The sequence below is a fragment of the Octodon degus genome, unplaced genomic scaffold (genome assembly GCF_000260255.1).
Source record: "Octodon degus isolate 3935 unplaced genomic scaffold, OctDeg1.0 scaffold00095, whole genome shotgun sequence".
Lineage (NCBI taxonomy): Eukaryota > Metazoa > Chordata > Mammalia > Rodentia > Octodontidae > Octodon > Octodon degus.
In genome coordinates, this window is record NW_004524671.1 from 10,918,784 (window position 1) to 10,939,012 (window position 20,229).

Below are 20,229 nucleotides of genomic sequence, written 5' to 3' on the forward strand. Positions count from 1 at the left end.
GAACAGTAGCCGCTCTGGTTGAAGCTTTGCTTATTGTAATAGGCTTTTATTCCCAGGTAATTTCTCTGTGGAAGACCTAATTCTGAATAGAGATATAGACATTACTGGAAACTAATTTTTTTTTCTATTATACTCTGCTTTATCAAAAAAAAGTAAAACATTTAAATTGTGCTACAGGAATTCAGTTGTTGTCTTGCAATCTTTAAACAATAAATGAATGATTTCCCCTTAAAAAAAAAAAAGAAAGAAAATAAACTAGAGAATTTTGTAACACATGAACTAACATTAAGCAATGGAGGTCTCCTCTGAGTGCTGCCAGAATTTTTGGAGAAATGTGAGGCAAAACTCAGAAGTGTCAAATGGTTTTTCTGGTGGTCACCTTTTATTTACATAGTACAGGCATAAAGACTGCCATTCAGTAGTCTGTATGACAGATCAAAGGTTGTAAATCACCATACTGTAACCTAGAAACAGGGCAGAAGTTACAACAAATGTGCTTATCTTTTAGATAATTTTAATTCCGCACAGTACCTGGCTTGAGGCTGCCACGTTGAAGCTGCAAGCTAAATACTCTACACGTATTACAGGAACACAATATATGCTTCTCCTGATAGAAATTATTTTTCTAAAGAGTGTTTCTGTTATTAATCCAAATATGCAAGAATTTCAGCTCTAATCTGATGATTTTATCAGTAAATTCAAAATTTATAATTCAGTTGAGTCCTTAATTTATGTAGAAAAACTAGGTACGTTTGATCAGCCATATGCACTTGCTTTTGTTTTTGATTTTCTATTTACTTCATCTGTGTTCCAGCCTGACTAAATGCTTCTCTTCTTGCTTTGAAGATATTTTGAGGGGATAGTGAGTCACCTGAGGTTCCCTACCACAGCTCATAGCACAGGCACTGAGGACAGAAGGCTGAAAGATTATGATCAGTACCTTGGCGTTGTCAGTATTTTCAATGTAGTACATAACACAACATATTCATAGGCAAAGTTGCCACGCCCATCTCTGCTTTATTAAAACCCACAGTGTATATTATTATGCTGATTACTTACTACTCTTAAATGGAAATTGCTCCTTCTTATATTTCGTATCTCTGGATAACAATTCTCGAGTTTTAGTTGGTGCTCATAAAATATTTTACTATACTGCATAACATAGTACATATATTAGATATATATATATATATATATACACACCTTGTAAGTATATATTAATTACTTATGTCATATGTAATTGTGTAGATATTCATCTGCTAAATATTCTTCAACTATCATTCACTCTTTTCTCTAAATATTTTCTGGTATATTATAGTAAAAATCTTTTACATATATATACAATATTCTCAATAAAGCCTATTGTCACTATATTATATTTAAAATAACATATATGTACAGATGTATAGTTTTCTCAATAAAGCCTATTGTTACTGTGAACACACATGAACCTGTCACACAAACTATATATATATATATATATATATATATATATATATATATATTTATTTATTTATTTATATAAAACTATGGATGCTCACTGCTGAAGAATGTGGGCCACAGGCCTGTGGCAGGAATGAAGTGATGTAGATGAGTGTTATTTTCACGTGTACGTTGGCTCTGATGCAGAAATGACCACAGGGCAAATGTAGCCCCCCATTCGAAGGATGTCAGCACGTACTTATTTAGGGGATGAGAACACCTGTGACACATGGCCACTGTAGTCAGCATCTATCAGCAGATCCCTTGAGCTTATTCCTGCTGTATGAGCAGGACTCTGTGTCCTTTGACCAGCGTCTTTCATATCCTCAACCTCTCTGCCCTGCAGGGCTCCTGAGGACCCCATTCTACTCTCTACCTCTGTAACTCTTAGATTCTGCCCACAATTGCGAACCATCCAGGATCTGTCTTTCTCTGGTTACCACACATCACTGCACATGTCCTCCAACGTTATGCATGTTGTCACTAATGCCAGGACCCTTTCCCATGACTTAAAGCTGTGAAGGAAACCCCTGAAGATTGTTGAGCACCCTGACCTGTGTTGGGCTAGAAATTCTTGGCAGGACCAGTGAATTTGTCACTCTTTTCAATCTTAAACTTTTATCAATACGAGAAGCAATGGATAAAATGTCCCGAGAAAGAGGCCTATGAGCTGACAAGTTTACACAGACAGATAGTACCCACCCATACAGAGAAACAGGCCAGCAAAGGCAGCAAAGGGAGTGAAGCCTTTACCTCCTCCTTGGCAATGCGCATCTCATCTGTCACACTAGAGAAAACTGTGGGCTGGATGAAGTAGCCTTTGTTCCCCCAGGGGCCTCCGCCACATTCCAGTTTAGCTCCTTGCTTCTTCCCACTCTCGATGAGCTCCAGGATTTTATTATACTGTTCCTTGTCAATCTGTTTCAAAAAATTCACATGGGAAGGAATCAACACCAGTTAGCAGTTAGAAACTTCCACAGTTAATGCATTGTGCCTATTCCAATCTATTAACTTGGCTATGAACTAAAAAATAACAATCTTTTAGGCTCTTATTTTATAATATTTTTCACCAGTCCCTAAACCTCACTGTTTGTGACCTGAGTGAGTAACTTGGTGTTAACCAAACACTGGATACACTGCAGGAATCACGTCAAAAGATTCATTTACTGGAAACTCATGGAACCACTGTCTTCTAAAAAATGCAGACTTCATATTTTAGAGCCTGGCTCCCAACATGCACTCCTAGAATAAGCTGCACTGGCATGGCCTGGTAGCAAATGGGCTTCTCAAGCCATGACCCATACTTTCTGAATCCTTGTGTGATTCCAATGAAATTGCAGTATCTCTTGGAATGACCAAAGACCACCCCCCAGGAGAGTGAAGAAAATTGACCCTATTTGTATATTACTTCTCCAGGCCAGGACACCAAGAGGACAGAGGAAACTCAAAACCAAAAATCTAAGATCATTAATAAAGCGCCATGGAAGAAGGAAGGAAAGATGGTATCTCATAAGACATCCAGAAATACTCTTATTGATTGTGTTTCCAAGTAAACAAGAAAACCTGGGGTTCAGAGGGATAATTGGGCAAACCAGGGGTTCAAGGAAATGACTGGGATTTCTGGAAATCAGGATCACTGAGTCACAGGTACTGCCACCAGAAGATGAGTGCAACTGAGAAATGTGTAGAGAATGAAAGCTGTTCTAGTTGTCTCTATCTGTGAAGTGGCAGCTGAGAGGAAGGATGGACTCATTTTCCAAAACAAATGATAGAAATGCATAGGAACTTCCAAATTATTGAAGACTTGTCTGAAATGAAATGCTATCACTGAAGGGAAACAATAAATTGATGCTCTTTGTCAATATTCTCAGATTTTCAAAACCTGACGTGGCTCTCAAACTATTTTTAGGTATGAAAAATCAGCAACATGAACACAGAATGATTTTTTTCTGCCATTGATAAGAAGACTTTTAAATCACCAAATCAATACAGTATCACTACCAAGAAGTTGCATGGCTGTGGAGATAGCTCAGTAAAGTAAGTGCTTGCCTGGCAGGTGCAAGATCCTAAGTTCAATCCTGGAAAAAAAAAAAAAGAAAGAAAGAAAAAGAAAAAGAAAAAAGAAACAAAGAAAGAAATAACAAACAAACAAAAGAAAGAAAAACTAATGAAAGAAAGAAGAAGAAAGAAGTTGCAAAAAGGAGAAGTGAGTTTGTTTAGTGGAAAAAAGGGTACCTAATTCCTGTCCCCTGAAATTCTATTCTTTCCATTGTGTACTCACCTGAGGGCCATGATTTGTGCCTGGGCTCAGAGGATTTCCAGGAGTATATTTCTTTGCCCGCTCAACACTCCTCCGAACAAATTCATCATAAATTGATTCTTCTACAAAAAGCCTGGACGCAGCTATACAACATTGCCCCTGGTGGAAGAACAGGCCCACATGTGCCGATTCTACAGCAGTGTCCACTGCAAAAAAATCACATTAAAAGGAAATATTATCTAAAGAGCATGAAATTTATATATAGTTCTCAGAGGCAATATGGGGATGTAGAAAATGCTGAGGTTCTGCATAACTCATGGATTAAAATTCACATGATAAATTAATCTGGTGATCCTTTATTTCTATGAAAACAATGATAATAAATAGTACAATCTGGACAGGTGGCATTTATTGACATAATATAATGTGGATATACCTAAGAATGTTGATTTCATCTCAAGATAAAATGCCATTGCAAATATTTTGAGTTAATATGTCCAATTATAAATAAATTCTTATGAATATTTCTTTTCAATGTTAGCTTGAAACTAAATAAAGAAAAACGAAAGAGTCCATTGCCTTCATTTCGAATCACTGTTAAACATATTGATCCATAAAAAATATTGGTCTTTCTGAAAAAATAACTACTGGAGTAGTAATAACAATAAAAAAATCCACTCATAGAATCACTTACCTTAAAATCGTGTTCTCAAAAAACATTTTCCAAATCTGTCGACCTGTTATTTCATACATACTGGTATGTGCTTATCTAGGTAGCACCTGAGGCCTAGGTTCTTTCACTAGTAGTTCTCTAACAAGAAGAAAGAAGTTTCTCTTTGTAATTCAATTTTCTAAATGTGGAAGATTCAATTCATTCTTTTTTTTTTTTTTCCCCTGAACCAGGGATTGAACTCAGGCCCTTGCACTTGCCAGGGAAGCGCTTATTCCACTGAGCCATCTCCCCAGCCCCATTCAATTCATTCTTGAAGGAGTTCAGTGTGAACTTGTGGCCTGCACATAGATTTAGTTTTTTGAGAAGCAGTTGACGGACAGGCTTGAAATATTTGGAATATTGTCATTTTTGTAAAATGTTTAATAAGGTGATGCACTGTAAAAATTTTAGTTAAGTTTGTAAAGCAATGAAAGCCATGAGCCATTTGTTCCCACCAATAATGCAAAAGTTAAAGGCAGAATTAGAAGAATGACCACCTACTCTTGCTAATTAACTCTTCCTTAGGATTAATTAGGGGTTCTATTTCATAATATAACCAGAATTAGGACATTATATAGTGAGGTCATGCCATAATTGCCTACTTAATATATGTAAACTCAGTTATCCTTGATAGGAGCAAAAAGAAACAGTCTAACCAGATTTAATTCTCTTCTATTTCAATTAATGAGTGTTTGACCCAGAGTAAAGGAGATACCAAATGCCAAATTGTTGTCTCCTCAGTTTATCTTGGTCTAACATACATGAAGTATCTTACTATGCTTAGCATCATGCCAATTTGTGAACATTTGTAATTATTAAGAAATAATCTGGGTCCTGCAGGACTTATACATGCAAAACATTTACATTATTCAAGGTTGATCTGAAGAAATAGCAATCTATTACAAGGCAAGAGGAAAGCATGTCTATGGTTAATTTTTGTGTGTGTTCTAATTTTAGGACAATTAAAAATGTTTTAAGAGTGATTCTGGACTCAGATATGTTCCTTTTATTTTGAAGCAAACGTGTTTGTGCAGTTCAAGCTCCCTGTCTGGCGCTGTCAGACACCAGAAAGGATGCGGGCTCGGGCTCCGCAGAGGCAGCTGTACTCACGATCGGCGTCGGCAAACACGATGCAGGGGCTCTTTCCTCCCAGTTCCAGGGTGACTCTCTTCAGGTTGCTGTTCCCCGCAGCTGCTTTGATTATTTTGCCAACCTGAAATGCAGCGTTGCCAAGGGGAAGCCTTACTATGTGCTCATGAGACAGGTTTAACACTCTACATTTGACTGACTTTTGTGGCCTTATTAGATTTTATTTGAAAGAAACACTGACTCATTTTTTCCCTAACTGGCACCTTCAGATTCTAAAAGGTCCTCCACACAAGTCTGTAGACGCAAAGATGAATCAGAAAAGTGTTCACGGGCAACACAGCAGAGACATAGAACATGATAGTGGTCTTGATGTACATGATTAGGCACGATTTCATTTTCATTTTCACCCAAGCTTCACATTGAGATGGAGCAGTTGTACTGTAATACCCCTTAAGTTACTCATGTGCCTCTTCCGGCATTCATAGAGCTCTATCAGCCAATGGCGTATTCTCCACATTTTGAACCCCATCTTTCCTCTTTTCATGTATTCATCGCAAATAGGATCTCATCTAGTCATTCATTTAGTGAGGTTCAGCTCAGATTTTGTCTCCTCCTAGAACTGAACTCATGACCTTATACTGGCCAGGCAGGCACTGTGTCACTGAGCTATAGGCCTGTCCCTAGAATCCTTTCTAGATGACTCTGAATAGGCATAGTCTGTTCTTTTTATGGTCTCCCAGTGAACTATATGAACAAGCTTTCAGAGTTTGCTTCAGATTGTATTAGTTGTGCATGAATACATTTGCATAAATTTGCTAAGGAGATTGTCCATGCCGTGGTGGCCAGGGTAAAGTCCTATCACTGCATCTCTCTCCTCAGCAGTTCATCATGGTGTTCTTGTTTAACTATTCTCTTAATGATTCTCTCTCCCGGCCCCTCGCCTTAATGATTCTCTCTCCCGCTCTCCCCCCTCCCTCTCCACTCCCCTGCCTCTGTCTCCACTCCTCCTCCCTCTTCCCCCTCCCTCTCCTCCTTTCCCGCCTCTCTCTCACCCCCTCTTCCCTCTCCCCCACTCCACCTTCCTCTCCCCCTGCATCCTTCCCCCACTCCATCACCCCCCTCAGTCTTTACCTTTTAGGCTGTATACCAGTGAGAAGCATATGCTACTTGTGTTGAACATCTGACATAGTTAACCTATGAGAAGAACTCAAGGCCTTTTTTTGGCTTGACATAGTATTATGTCTTCCATTTCTTTTACTTATAGAAAAACCATTCAATCTCCCCATATCTACCTTCCACACCCCTTCCCCCTGATGTGCACATGGAATTGATATTACTATTTTAAAATTTTTTGGACAACCAGGCCAATGACAGCAATCAAACACTGGGTGAGACCACTGGTAACAATAAGGGAAATTTAGCTTCTGGCTCCCTTGCAGAAGGCATGGGGAAGAAAGTCCAAAATGAGGAGCTCAGTGTGTGAGGTGCTGCTCCTTAATTCTTCTTTTCTTTCTTTCTTTCTTTCTTTTTTTTTTTTTTGTGTGTGTTTTAGGGAAGGCTCTACAGTGTGTTCAGGGTCTCACTACTAGATTGGACTCATAATGATCACATGTTTACAGTCTCCCAAGAGCTGGGATTACAGATGCACACCACCATGCCTAGTCTCAACTGCCATCTCAGTGTGCCTTGGGGGGGGGGGTGGAGGTAGCACAGCAGGCCCAGGGATCAAACCTCAGGTCCCTTGGCCTGTTTGCATGAACTCCTCAATTTTCAAAATCTACAAGGTACGAATGTATTCATTCACACAAATCACATGATCTAATTTATATTTTCTATTATAAATTCTATAAATCTTATGACACAGTGGCTCTGTTTCTCATAAGAGAAGGTAAAGAATACACTCAGGACAGCTCTGTCCTTTCAGGTTTGTAATCAATATCTCATTTCATCTAAACTACAACCGCTTGTGCTGTATAAACAAATTGGAAGCTAGAATAAGGGACATCTCATTAAAGTGAACTTCAGTTTTAAGGAAGTGTTGGCTTTAAAATTGTTACAAAAATATCCTCAGACTAAATATAGAGTCCTGGAGTTCAAACTGTAAATTAAGTGTTTCACATAAAAATTGATAAATGGTTACAGACCCCTCCAAAAAATATCCTCAGGGTTATTAGACGTGCCCATTATTAATGACCCTCCTGAGGGAGTAGCATTACCTCTGTCGATCCTGTGAAGGCCACCTTGTCAATATCCATGTGGGAAGAGATGGCTGCCCCTGCGGTGGGCCCATAGCCAGGGACAATGTTCACCACTCCAGGGGGAAAACCTGCCTGGAAGGATGAAAAGCGCAACTATTATAACAGAACTTGGAATAATGGAAGAAAGAAGGATATTGGATGGATGCTGTTTCTTCAGGTTAACCATCTGAGCTCTACCATGAGCTGTTCAGCGAAGTAACCTTGATTATTATTATTATTATTATTATTATTATTATTATTTCATTTCTTAACCCATATAAAAATAACCCAATGTTGGGAACATTTAGCTATGCTTTCTTCCCAGGTCAAGTCCATGGCTTAATGGCTCATTGCTCAAATTTCTTTACAGTGACAGAAGAAGATGGCATATCTCTACATGTTTGGTAAAATGTTTACACAGAAAGAATTATATTTGGGGCTGGAGAGATGGCTCAGTGGTCTAAAGCACCTACTTGAAACAAGCTTGGCAATGCACAGGGACCCTGGTTCAATCCCCCAGCACCACATGCCAGCCAGCCCCGCCCCTGGTGGGCTGAGCTGGCCACACACACACACACACACACACACACACACACACACAAATAAATAAATAAATAAATAAATGTTAAAAAAAGAATTATATTTATTATCTTGTTAACCAAAAATGAAAAACTAAACAACTTCATATTTTCAGTTTTCTAGCTGTTGGTTGATTATTGCTTAGGAGCTAAGTTGCAAAGCCCCAGTGGCTTCAGTTAGTCAGTAAAATGTTAGGCAAGAAAAGATGTCTTGGAAGTTGGAAGCTCACCAACTGGTGTCAACTCCTGTATAAGCCAATGATGAGCCCATTAAAATGGCATGTTATTCACATCACATTGACATATTTTCATATTTTTGCCAATATTTAATTTGTCATGAAGAATATTTTTAAAAGCAAGAGTGTAGATTTTCTATATTACAAGTTATAGAGACAAACAATAGCATAAGTTTTGGTACTACATGAAGAACAAAGGGTAATGAGTGATTTTAAAAATATATATTCACACAATTTGGATAGTTCATGAAAACGAAATTTTGAAGACAAAAGTATAATACAGATGTGAATATATAAATATCCATTAATGAGAAAATGTTTTAGAAAATAATTTGGCCCAGTATTACAAAGAAATACATTGGCACAGTGAACTCAATCCTTCAGGGATTGATACTAAAATATTGTTAATGTTGAACAAATTTGCAGAAACTAGTTGGCCGTTAGTGGTAGTTAGGAACTAACGCAATGCCCCAGCATTAAAAGGATGCTATATTAATTTCATCATGAATGTGTGTGTGTTCATGAGAGTGGGACAAAAGAAAGAAAATACTCAGTCACCAAGTATGGTTTAATGTGACTTTGGTGACTGACCCCAAGCCTCTGCGTGGCTTCTGCTCTGCATTTGGCTGGAAACTCAAGAGCACCAATGTAACCAAATCCCAGTGACCAACCCTGTTCATGGCAACCTCACCACTGGACGGCACCTTTGAGCAAAAGGTAGCTGACAGCTGCCCTCATAAGGGCTTCCTGTCCCGGCTAGGGCTCTGGGATTCTCGTGCAGCCCAGACCAGGAAGCTTACCTCTTTAATTAAGGATGCCACGTGAAGAGCCGTGAGCGGAGTTTGCTCTGCGGGTTTGACGATCACGGTGTTGCCACAGCTGAGGGCGGGTCCTATCTTCCACACCAGCATGAGCAACGGGAAGTTCCACTGGAAGGCAATATTCCACAGTGCATCTTTGCTTTGCTCAGAGGCACATATATTAATGTAACTTTGACATCGTGCAGCTCCTCCCTTTCCTCTAGTTGTTAACTAAACGCTGCTGCAGTTTTGACGGGTGTCCAGTGTATTCTCTTTAAGGTCATGGCAAGAAGCAAACACACTCAGAGGAGAGCAGATAGAAGAAGGGACAAGGAGAGGGCTCCTGAATTTAATCAACTGCTATTACTTTAAATTCTTCTTCTAATGAGAACAAATCTCTGCCTGGTTTTGGATACCAGCAAGCACTATAATGACTATTTTTCCTGTTAGAATAAAAATTCCAAATAACAGTACTTGATTTTAAAACTGGTTTATTCTTTTTTCCAGCTAGGTCATTTATTTTATTTGTTCACCACTTTCAATTATTTGTGGTATAAATACCCTTTATGTGCTGCTGGGGTTCCAGCCCAGGGCCACATACAGGTTGTCTGTGGTCCCCCACTGAGCTACCCCTCCACCCAAGACCAACAATGTTCTTGAAGAGAAAGATGAGAGGATGCAGAGGAGGAGAGCTCAGGCTCAGATCCAGGGCCAGCACCGAGGAGCCATGTGAACCCTGATGGGTTCCTTATTCTCCATAAATGCTAATAAAATCCTCTTTTGCAGAAGGTTGTCCTATGATGTATTGTTTGTATTTAGGCTTTGTGGCTTTAAAGAAGTTTGTTGGATTTTTGAATGAATGAGCTATTTAATTTTAAAGGTTATATGTTTTCCTTTCAATTTCATTGAAACTAATAATAAGCCATCATCGCTTTCTCTTTTAAGAACTTCCAAGCATTTTAGTCCACTTCATAGTTTGACTTTTCTTGCATTTAATCTATGTTCAAACCATATCATTTTTGTCAGACAAAATGGAAACCTCACAAATTTTAACTGAAAATGTCATGTTTTTCATAGGAAATTTGAAGTATCATAGTCTCTTATCTGAACATATAATATATTCTGCCCAGTGTTCCAGATGCATCTATGTAATGTAAATTTATACTTTGATTAAATTTTAGAAAACTCAGTGATAATATTATTGGCATTCCTCAAGATTAAGAGAAAATAATCATAAAATTCTTATGGAACTAGATGAGATAAAGAAGAGCAAAAGAATCCTGGGCAACAAGAGTAAAACACAGGTCATCACAAGCCTTTGATGCTTCAAGTTCTTACAAAACTACAGTGATAAAAATATGTGGTACTGACATGGCAACAGACACGTGGATTAATGAAACATAATAGAGAATGCTGACTTGCACAAAGCACATTTAGGAATCGGATCTTTGACAGGGGAGTCAAAAATATAATTTGGAGGAAAGCCTTTACCAAATAATTTTGGGAAAATCAACCATCCACATGCAGAAGATTGAAGCAGAAAATATGTCTTTCACCATGCACTAAGCTAAAATCAAAGTGGAGCAAGAATGTAAAAATAGAAACAATCTATTGAAAGATAAAGTAGGTAAAACTCTTTAAGGCACAGGCATTGATAAGGACTCTCTGAACAGAAATGCCAACTTCATAAGAAATAGAAACAGGGATTTTAAAAATGGCATTGTATCAAATCTAACACTTCACAGCAAAGGAAAAAATAGAGTTAAACAACAATGTATACAATGGGAAAACATTTTTGTCAGCTACTTTTCAGAGAATTAATCCATATAATAAAGAAGTTTTTAAAAAGAAACTCCTAAAAAAGTCCACTAAAGAAATGAGCAACTGAAAGGAAGACACTTTTCAGAAGTACAAGTAACTGATAAATGCATAAATTATGTTCCACATCACCTTCCATTAGAGAAAAGCATAAGGTTTGAACAACACAGAGAATCTACCTTATTCCAGAAAGAATGATTGTCACCAGGAAATTAAATAATAATAAATGCTGGTACAACTATGGAAAAATGAGTCCCTTTAAATTGCCTTTGGGACTGAGAAGGATGTGTGCAATGTAATTATTGAAACTGTCCTACCAATTTGATTTGAAACTGTCTCATTGCTATTTGTTTATTAATAAAATTATGGAAAAAAGTAAACAAAAATAAATAAATAAAAAATAAATTGCCTGTGGGAAAATAAACTGGAATAACCATTATGGAAATCAATATGGAAATTTCTCAAAATAATAAGAGTAGAAATTCCATTTGATCCAAGTATTCCTGTTCTAAGCATATTCCTGAGTTAAATACATCATATTATAATGATAAATGCATTTTCATATATATTGCAGCCCAACCCTTCCAAACCTTAGTTGTGGCCTATTTGTACATGCATAAGAAAGTGTATTTATATAGCAGACCCCTGCTCTTCCATGAAGAAGGATACCTTGGAGTCATAGGTAAAAGAATATACTTTGAGAACTTACTGTTAAGTATAGTAAATCTGACAGACAAGATTAAGTATCTCATGGCTTCCCTTACATGAGAGACTCAAGATATAATATTTTAAAAAGAAAAATAAAAGGTAGATTAAAATAGATAGATAAATATTTTGCAAAAGAGAAGAAGATCAAGAGATGGGCATAGGGGAGGGAGAAGAAGTGGAGGGGATGAAAAAGAACAAAGATGTGCTATGAGTAGGTACCCACTCATCTCAAGGAGTGCAATCATTGTGTACTGTCAACATGCACCAATGAAGAAATAGAAAAACATCTTTCAGGATTTGAATACTTTTACTGCTACTCTGGTCTGTGCTGAGAAGTCTTGGAAGAGACAGTGGTGGAGCTTAGGAGCCACGTTCCACTGAAGGGCTGGCCCAAGCAGAGGTGTCCACGGTCATCTCTGTCACATGCCCATCAAGCACAGTTCTTAATAGCAGTGTAGAACATAAGTCTTTGAAAACAACCCATGCAGTAAGAGGTTGAGTTTTCTTAATGCAGGAATGTTCAAATTCACTTATGAGATACATCAGGATATAAGTAGATTTGGGCATTTCCTATAGTACATTCCAGAAATCCACTCCTAGGAAGTCTAATTTCACTGTCTTCAGGTTGAGATTTATTTGTGTTAGAGAAATCTTTGTCACCAAACTAAATAGGCTTAATTTAAATTACATCTGTTTTCAAAAATAGTATACAGGAGAGCAACTTACAGGAAGGATTTGGCCACAAACTCCGATAGGTTCACGTCTTGTGTAGGTGAAGAAGTCTCCATCTGGAAAACAAATTGCACACCAGATCTATGGAGAACTAATCCCCTTGATATTTGCCAGATGGAGGTTGGAAATTTATGTAAGAGGAAAATAGAAACAGGAATTTAAGAAATGAAAAGAATGGCATGCATTAAATAACTTAAAAAGCGGAAATTTGAGCCCTCCACTAATAGCCCGGAATGACTGAAACCATAAAATCAAGTTAAACAAAAACATAACGCAACACGAGGAAGTATTTGGATGATAATGAATTTTGTGGTTCATCACCAAGGAGAATGCTTCCTACATTATTATCCTCAAAGTTTTGTAGGAAAACAAGAGGAAAAATGAAGGGTCATTATCTGGTTAAAAGAAGAACCATATTTAAATGTATTTTTAGCAGCTCTAAGTTTACCAATAATTTAATGCTTTCGAAAAAAAATTAATATCTTTAAAATAGTAAAATTACAACTATCATTCTAGAAGGAATAAGCCATTTTGTCAACTTGCACCAAGGTGCTGCTTTCCTCTGCCTAATGAACCAAAAGCCAGGTCTATTGATCATTGCAAAATATGGCCAACATGAAGGACAACTCTCTTCTGTCTAGAGCTGAGTGATTAAGAATCTGACGTGGATATTCAGAGATATCTTACCTCTTTGTCTTTAGTTCTATTTCAGTCCCCAAGAAAGCCCCTGGCTGTCACAACAAGGCCCATGTTTCTAAAGATCCACAGGTACTTCAAAGGCTTTTCCCACTTTGAGGGCAAACCAAGACAGGCATTAAAGGCCACATTTCTTCTTAGCACTGTGGTCTTATTCACCTTCTTTAACTCCCTCTCACTTGTATCCTAGCAGACACTCTAGGTAGATTAGACCTACACGTGAAGGCCAGTCCGTGAAGTGTGTTTTATTCCTAAATTTAACGTATTTCAGGAAGGGAAATTCTACCTTATTTCCCCCAACTGAGGCTTTCTTGAGATGAAATACCTTTCATATTTCTATTTTGTGAAATGCATGTACCACCAAATAGCACAAACATGCACAATTGCATTCACAAATTCTTACCTCAAGCTATAAACATAGCCTTATGTTGTTTTGAAGCAATTTGAAACAAATCGGTATGAATTAGTTTGTTTAATTACTGTGGTCTAGCTGTACTGATGTCGAACAGGCTCAGATCACCATAGGTGCCCCATAGGGGAGCAGACCAAGAGACCTAAACAATTGCATTACGAAAGGTTGTAAATGTCACTATGGCAATGAAACCCAAATAATTAATATCAGGGCCAGCTATAAGCAGTTTGGGCCAGCTATAAGCAGTTTGGCCCCGTGGATAGTTGCTGCAAATCAGTAACTGCAGCCTTAACAATGATCGTACTTCAACAATGTCTAAAATGCCAAAACAAAACAAAACAAAAAAATTTCTGAAGTGCCCATGATGTTCTCTTCTGCCTTGCTATGCGGAAACTACTTTAGAGACCATTTTCTAAGTCATTGCAACATTTCCTAGGTTAGAGAGGTGCTGGCCTAAGGTCAGGCAAAAATAATCTGGCTCTGTGTGGCTGGCATCTTCAAGAGCAGGCATTTGAAGTCACTGAGCTCTGCAGTAATCTCCTCAGCCCTCCCCACGCTTGAGGTCTCCCCGTGCTCCTCACCCACAGGTATGGTGCGGCCCTGGATCTTGTCGGCCCAGCCTGCGCAGTAGCGTAATTGTTTTATACTGCTTCCTACATCCAGCAAGCATGCATTAGAAAATATTTTCCCAGCATTTGTTGCCTCCATCGTCTGAAAAACAGATTAATTTCTAAATGTAAAATGCCACAAAATTTTTATATTAAAACATATATGGTCAGGATGTTTAATAGGCATTGGAGAATTTTTGACAAAGAAAATATCTCAAATTATCTTGATTAATTTTCCCTTCATAAAAGAGATTCAAAAAGAGTTATAATAACATGTATATAGGATCATAGTCATGATCTAGGTAAAAAGGGTAGGAGATTAAAGTTCATAAAGTAGAGTACTCCTTTGTCTCATTCTGAGTGTTCCCTGCTACCCAGCTTTCAAAGAGTTGGTCACAATTTGATGAATCCCATGGTGAGAACAGTGTGGAGTCTTCTTTCTTGTTTTTGTCCTTTGAGATAGGGTCTCACTATGAAGTTCAGGCTGGCCTTGAGCTCACTTTGTAGTACAGGCTGGTCTTGAACTGAAAGTGATCCTCCTGCCTTAGCCGTCAGAGTGCTGGGATTGTAGGCATGCACCATCACACCCAAACTCAACACCTTGCTCTTGCCAGGCAGATGCTTATTATGGCCCTGGCTCCTTCTCCAGCACTCTGACAGCTGAACCAGGAGGATTACTACAAGTTTAAGCCATACTGTACTACATAGTGAGTCTAGAACCTGTCTACAAAACACTCATTTTTAATTTTTGGATTCCAAATAAATATAACAAACCTATAACACCCTAGCCTTTCATTCATGATTTTTCTACCACAGAAATTTTCATTATGAATGAAAGGAAAAATAAGATTTATTTTAGTGAAATAGTTTGGATACCTTCAACAAAACCAAGTAAATATTCTAATAAACCTCAGAGTTTAGAAAGTTTGAGATACTTAGTGCAGTATTATAGAAGTTTCACCCTGTGTGCTGCCATGTTGAAGACTTGTTAAAATGAAAGAAATGTCATTACTTTAGCTTAACTGAGGAACTGTCAGTGTTTATCCCATACCATTAGTTATGGGAGCAGAAGTTAAGATCACCCAGAACTAAAAGCAGATGACTACTTGAGGATAATCTCCAGGATAACCGTCTTTTAAGTGTGCTGGAGATTGTCTTTTTTCTTTTTCATAGAGTTCACATAGCTTGGAATTTTTGTTTCTTTTGATGTTGGCAATCCAACGCAGGACCGCACAGTTGCCAGGTGGGCACTATGACACTGAGCTACACCTCCAGCCCGTGGAGTGCACCTCATGCTCACTGAAACCAATGTTGTTGCCGGTTCAAGCAGTGAACGCTTTGGCGAGCTCTCCCTACTCGCGCAGTCTGGTGATACTCACAGCCAGCAGCACACTGTCTCTTTCTATTAAGTCAGCCAGCTTGTACAGGAGGCGGCCCCTCTCGGAAGCATCCATAGTACGCCATGGAGAGCCGATGGCAAAAGCCTCTCTGGCGGCCTTCACTGCTTTGTCAACATCCGCCTGTAAGTCAGGGAATTCACTTCAGTGCACTCAACATATTGACAGAGAAAATGCAATGTCAATAACCATTTAAAACAGGCTGTAGCTACTCATAAACACATGTTGCGTCTCCATTACCTCAAAGTCTAGAATGTTCTACTTAACAACAAACTATAGTAGTTTGGACTGACACCAGCTAGGTAATCTTTAGAAGAATGAGTCCCTCACACATGACAAATGCCTGATTTCCTAGAACATAAATGTTAATAATAGTTTGCTAGTTGCTCTTGATTGAGTACTTACAGTTCTGGGGTACTGTTCTAACAACTTTATGTATGTTAGTACATGTGATTATCAACAATGTCCCAGGACCAATGTGTTCTCCTTTTAACAGATGAAGAAACACAGATGAGACAAAGGAGAGTTGCTCCAGCTGCATAATGGAAAGTGGGTGAGCTGAATTTTAAGGAAGCTCCTCTCACCCTGGATCCCCTGCTCTTCACCGTACTTTATTTTCTTTCGCTATCTTGTCTCATTTCCTGCTCCCAGCTTGCCTTGCCTCATGAATTTTGTCATGTTTTTCTAACCCAGGCACACTCCTCTACTTCTCTGCTAATCCTCCTTGGTTTCCACAGCCTCCTGGGCCCTTTCTCACACCCTACAAAATAGGCCCTTAATAAGCGTCGCCATTCTTACATAGAACTTTGTTTCTGTACAGATCAGTTACACATACAGTAAGTCTCAGTGTTCCTCTTGTTCCACTTTTCTGCATAGGACTCACTACTGTGTGGAGCTCCACAAATTAGGACAACAGCTCAGGTTTCACAGAAGATGTAATTCCCATCGAGAATTAGGATGAATGGATGAGCAGACGCCCTGTAGAAGTTGCTCACAATTAAGTTCAATCTTATTCCACATTGAAGTCTCCCTTTTGCAGTCATGGACATCAAATTACTATGTCCTCACCTAGACTGCATTAAGTTAAGAAGTTTCCAAATCTAAGAACTTAGGGTCAGATAAATAAAAATATGTTTAAATAATGATGCTACTTCGTTTTTTTTCTTTCAGTACAAGGGATTGAACTCAGGACCTTTTGCTTGCCAGGCATGCATTTCTTCCATTAAACTATCTCCCCAGCTGATTATTCCCACAAACACCAGGAAGTTGACAATAGTGTAAGTAAAAAAAAAATACATGCAATAGCCCTGACCTAAAGAATGTCATTATTTTACCTAGCCTGCCTTAAATGTGCTCAGAAGGCCTAAAAATTATGTTGTAGTAAAATGTTGACTATCTCACTTCATTTAATGCTGTGCGCCACTGGACTGTGTAGCTGACTGGAAACAGGTTTGCTGCCGTTACTTAGTGTTGCAAGAGAATGTTGTTCTGCTGAGTGCTGCTAGCTTGTGGGGAGATGGAAATTTATAATTCAAAGTTAGGTTTCTACTGAATGGGTATTGTTCTTGCCTCTTGCTAAAGTTAAAAACTGAAAATTGTGCCTTTGTAAATTATGGATCATCTGTATTTATAACCAAACTAGGATAATTTTGAGATAATTTTGAGATATTTTTAGAACTACAATCTGATCTAATGACATGCTATGGACAACAAGCAAATTTTCTTTCATTGTAATTCATCACATTTGTGTATCCTGCTATAAAGATTAGAAGAATGATTTATATATACAATATAATATATGGCTTTATTGCTTGCTATGCTGAGAAATACACACATGGTGCATATTTTAAGCATTCAATTAATCATAGTGTTTATGCTTGCTCATTGCTTTTGACACAAATTATGTCCTTTTCAGTTAAACTCAGGAAGCAATGTTTAGGAAAGAAGCAAACCACAAAAATCTGAGATTGCCAGCACGCTATATGGAAATACCATGGCTTATAAAATATATGCAGCTCTGTTATTAAGCAGTTCTGTCTGACACAACTTTCACTTCAGTCTTTCTGTTCATTGTTCTGCCAGTGGCCTGTTTCAAATATGGGCTACCAGGGGTGTCTCAGCCTCGCAAGTGGAAAAGGAGGAACTGGCTTCAAGACAGTGACTGTGTTGTACATGTTCTTTCAATTACATCTTCCTTTTTCTGGCATACTCTATTTAAATGGATTGGAGCAGACATGGAATCATGGTACTATACGTGCAATGAGTACTTACAGTGCTCCCATACTATAAGTATTGGGACATAATAAACAAGCTTTATATTCAAATTCCTCCTTATGAAGTAATTTTTGAGGCACCAGCCATCCATATCAATCAATTCTCCATCTGTCTATTCATTCATCGATCCATCCACTCATCCACTCAACCAAACTACCAATCCACCCATCCATATAAAGATTTCACTCAATCCACCCTATAGGATTCTTCTCCTCAGTCTCTTAGTGACATATTACTGTATTGAAAAGATTTCCCCTTTGAAATACTCAATGAAATAGGAGGGGTATACAACCAAATTATCATCCTATTATCTCATATACCATGAGGAACAGTTAGTCCTATATATCCAGGGCAATCTTTTCCATAGACGATCTTACAGACAACCTAAATCCACAGATGCTAATGTCTTTTATTTAAATGGACACAGTATTTTTTATAAAATACATACATTTTCCCATATGTTCTGTATTATCTCTAGAGTACTTATAATATCCACTATAATATAAATGCCATGCGAATAACTGTTATGTTATATTGTTTAGAGGCTAATGATAAGAAAAATGTATGTACACATTTAGTACAGACCCATCCTTGGAAAGCACAGGTTCATAGTTTTTGTCACAAGATCACCATGCTTGGTTGATTCTGCAGAAGGGCTTTTGTGGAAATAGAGGGCCTACTCTATTCCAAGATGAATTGTTTTGCCACAAGTTTTTAAGTTCTGTTTTTTGTTCTGTCAATTCAAGGTAGGTGATCTCCTCAGAATTGTGTTGAATATTAAATGACATAACCCATTGCATCAATTTTTTATGTGGAAGACCTCATGTTAAATATTTTTGGATAGTTACTATTGCTATTGTAATCCTAGAAGTCAAAATAACATTAAAATACTGTAACTCAGCAGCTCTGCCATATCACAATATACTTTCAGTAATTCCGTCCTCTTGTATTCTGTTAGTATTTTATATTGCTGACAGTCCACCCTTCCTGGATTGCCTTTGATACCAGGTTAATCTTTTTCATATAATTCTGCCTTATCACTTTCTTTTATTGGAGGGCGTTCCAGGGAACAAACTCAGTACCTTGTGCTTAGCAGTCAGGCACTTCCACTGCTGAGCTACATCCCTGGCTCCTCGTTTTCTTTTTCAATGCTTGTTACTGTACCTTTCTTACCTACAGTGCCAAGACACACACTCCCAAGGTCAGTATTCTTGGACCTCTTAATGCTCCTTGACATCATGATGCCCTCGTAATGCTCCTTGTTGTTCTTGGGATGCTTCTTGCCTACAATGTTTTACCACCATAGCCCTTTGTTTTCAAACTCCTACACAATTTCAGGCCTCAAATATTACTCTATTATTATTAAATAGTCCTCACTGGACTAATCTATTGGTGAAAGATTCTAGTTAAGAGCCTACCAAACTCGAGGCACTGGGAAACATTGTTACAGCCCCAATTGATTAGTATAATTTCAGTGGACTTTGCATCACATGGAAGTAGGCCCCATGTACATGAGATCCAGCAGAGTGGAAACAAAATCCAACTCAGATATGGTTCTTAGAGCTCTACAGTGTTATTCTAATGACATCTTTTTTGCAATGAAAATGTATCACTAACAGTACTACAAGCTCCATTTATATTTTTTCTGGGCCTACAATCGGTGGTACATAAATATTCTATAATTTTGTTAGCTATCTTTTAAGCTTATTGTGTTAGTCTTTATAGAACTTTATTGGCATTTATAGCATAAGTGATATTCTAATTAATTCCATTATACAACAAAAATTTTGTATTATTCAAAAGTATTAGGATTAAAGTTTTACTTTTGGTTGTTTGCTTGTTTTTTTCTTTCTTTCTCTCTCTTTTTTAATTTTAATTTTGTTTTTTTGAATTTCAGGGCTAGCAGTTTTGTTCCAGGACTGACATTTTCAGAGGTATAGTTTTTTGTTTTTTTTTGTTTTCAATTAACCCTAAAATCCTTTGGTACATTAACTCAAATTTGCTACCAGCAGTAAAACTATTGTTTCGACACTTGATATTTGCTTTTTGCTTAAAGCAAAGCCCACAAGCCCAGTTTATGAAAACAATTTGAGGGGCTGGAGAGATGGCTCAGTGGTCTAAAGCACCTACTTAGAACAAGCTTAGCAAAAGCATCAGGGACCGCGGTTCAATCCCCCAGCACCACATGCC

The 20,229-nt window shown here is 38.0% G+C and overlaps 1 protein-coding gene across 2 annotated transcripts in view; it reads right to left on the minus strand.

The window, feature by feature from the left end:
• The window catches only part of LOC101580521 (retinal dehydrogenase 1-like), a 36,299-nt gene that overhangs the window by 5,834 nt on the left and 10,236 nt on the right, over nucleotides 1–20,229 (minus strand). Inside the window, exons 3-11 of one of the 2 annotated variants that reach the window (XM_023722961.1) lie at nucleotides 15,748–15,888; nucleotides 14,342–14,471; nucleotides 12,647–12,708; nucleotides 9,395–9,523; nucleotides 7,760–7,873; nucleotides 5,565–5,667; nucleotides 3,764–3,948; nucleotides 2,236–2,400; nucleotides 867–905 (exon numbers count right to left, since the gene is read on the minus strand). In XM_023722961.1, the coding sequence (XP_023578729.1) occupies nucleotides 882–905; nucleotides 2,236–2,400; nucleotides 3,764–3,948; nucleotides 5,565–5,667; nucleotides 7,760–7,873; nucleotides 9,395–9,523; nucleotides 12,647–12,708; nucleotides 14,342–14,471; nucleotides 15,748–15,888 (1,053 nt within the window). In that variant the 3' untranslated portion in view covers nucleotides 867–881. Of the gene's footprint in view, nucleotides 1–866; nucleotides 906–2,235; nucleotides 2,401–3,763; nucleotides 3,949–5,564; nucleotides 5,668–7,759; nucleotides 7,874–9,394; nucleotides 9,524–12,646; nucleotides 12,709–14,341; nucleotides 14,472–15,747; nucleotides 15,889–20,229 lie in introns of those variants that run through there. The other variant, XM_023722960.1, reaches the window with a different exon arrangement.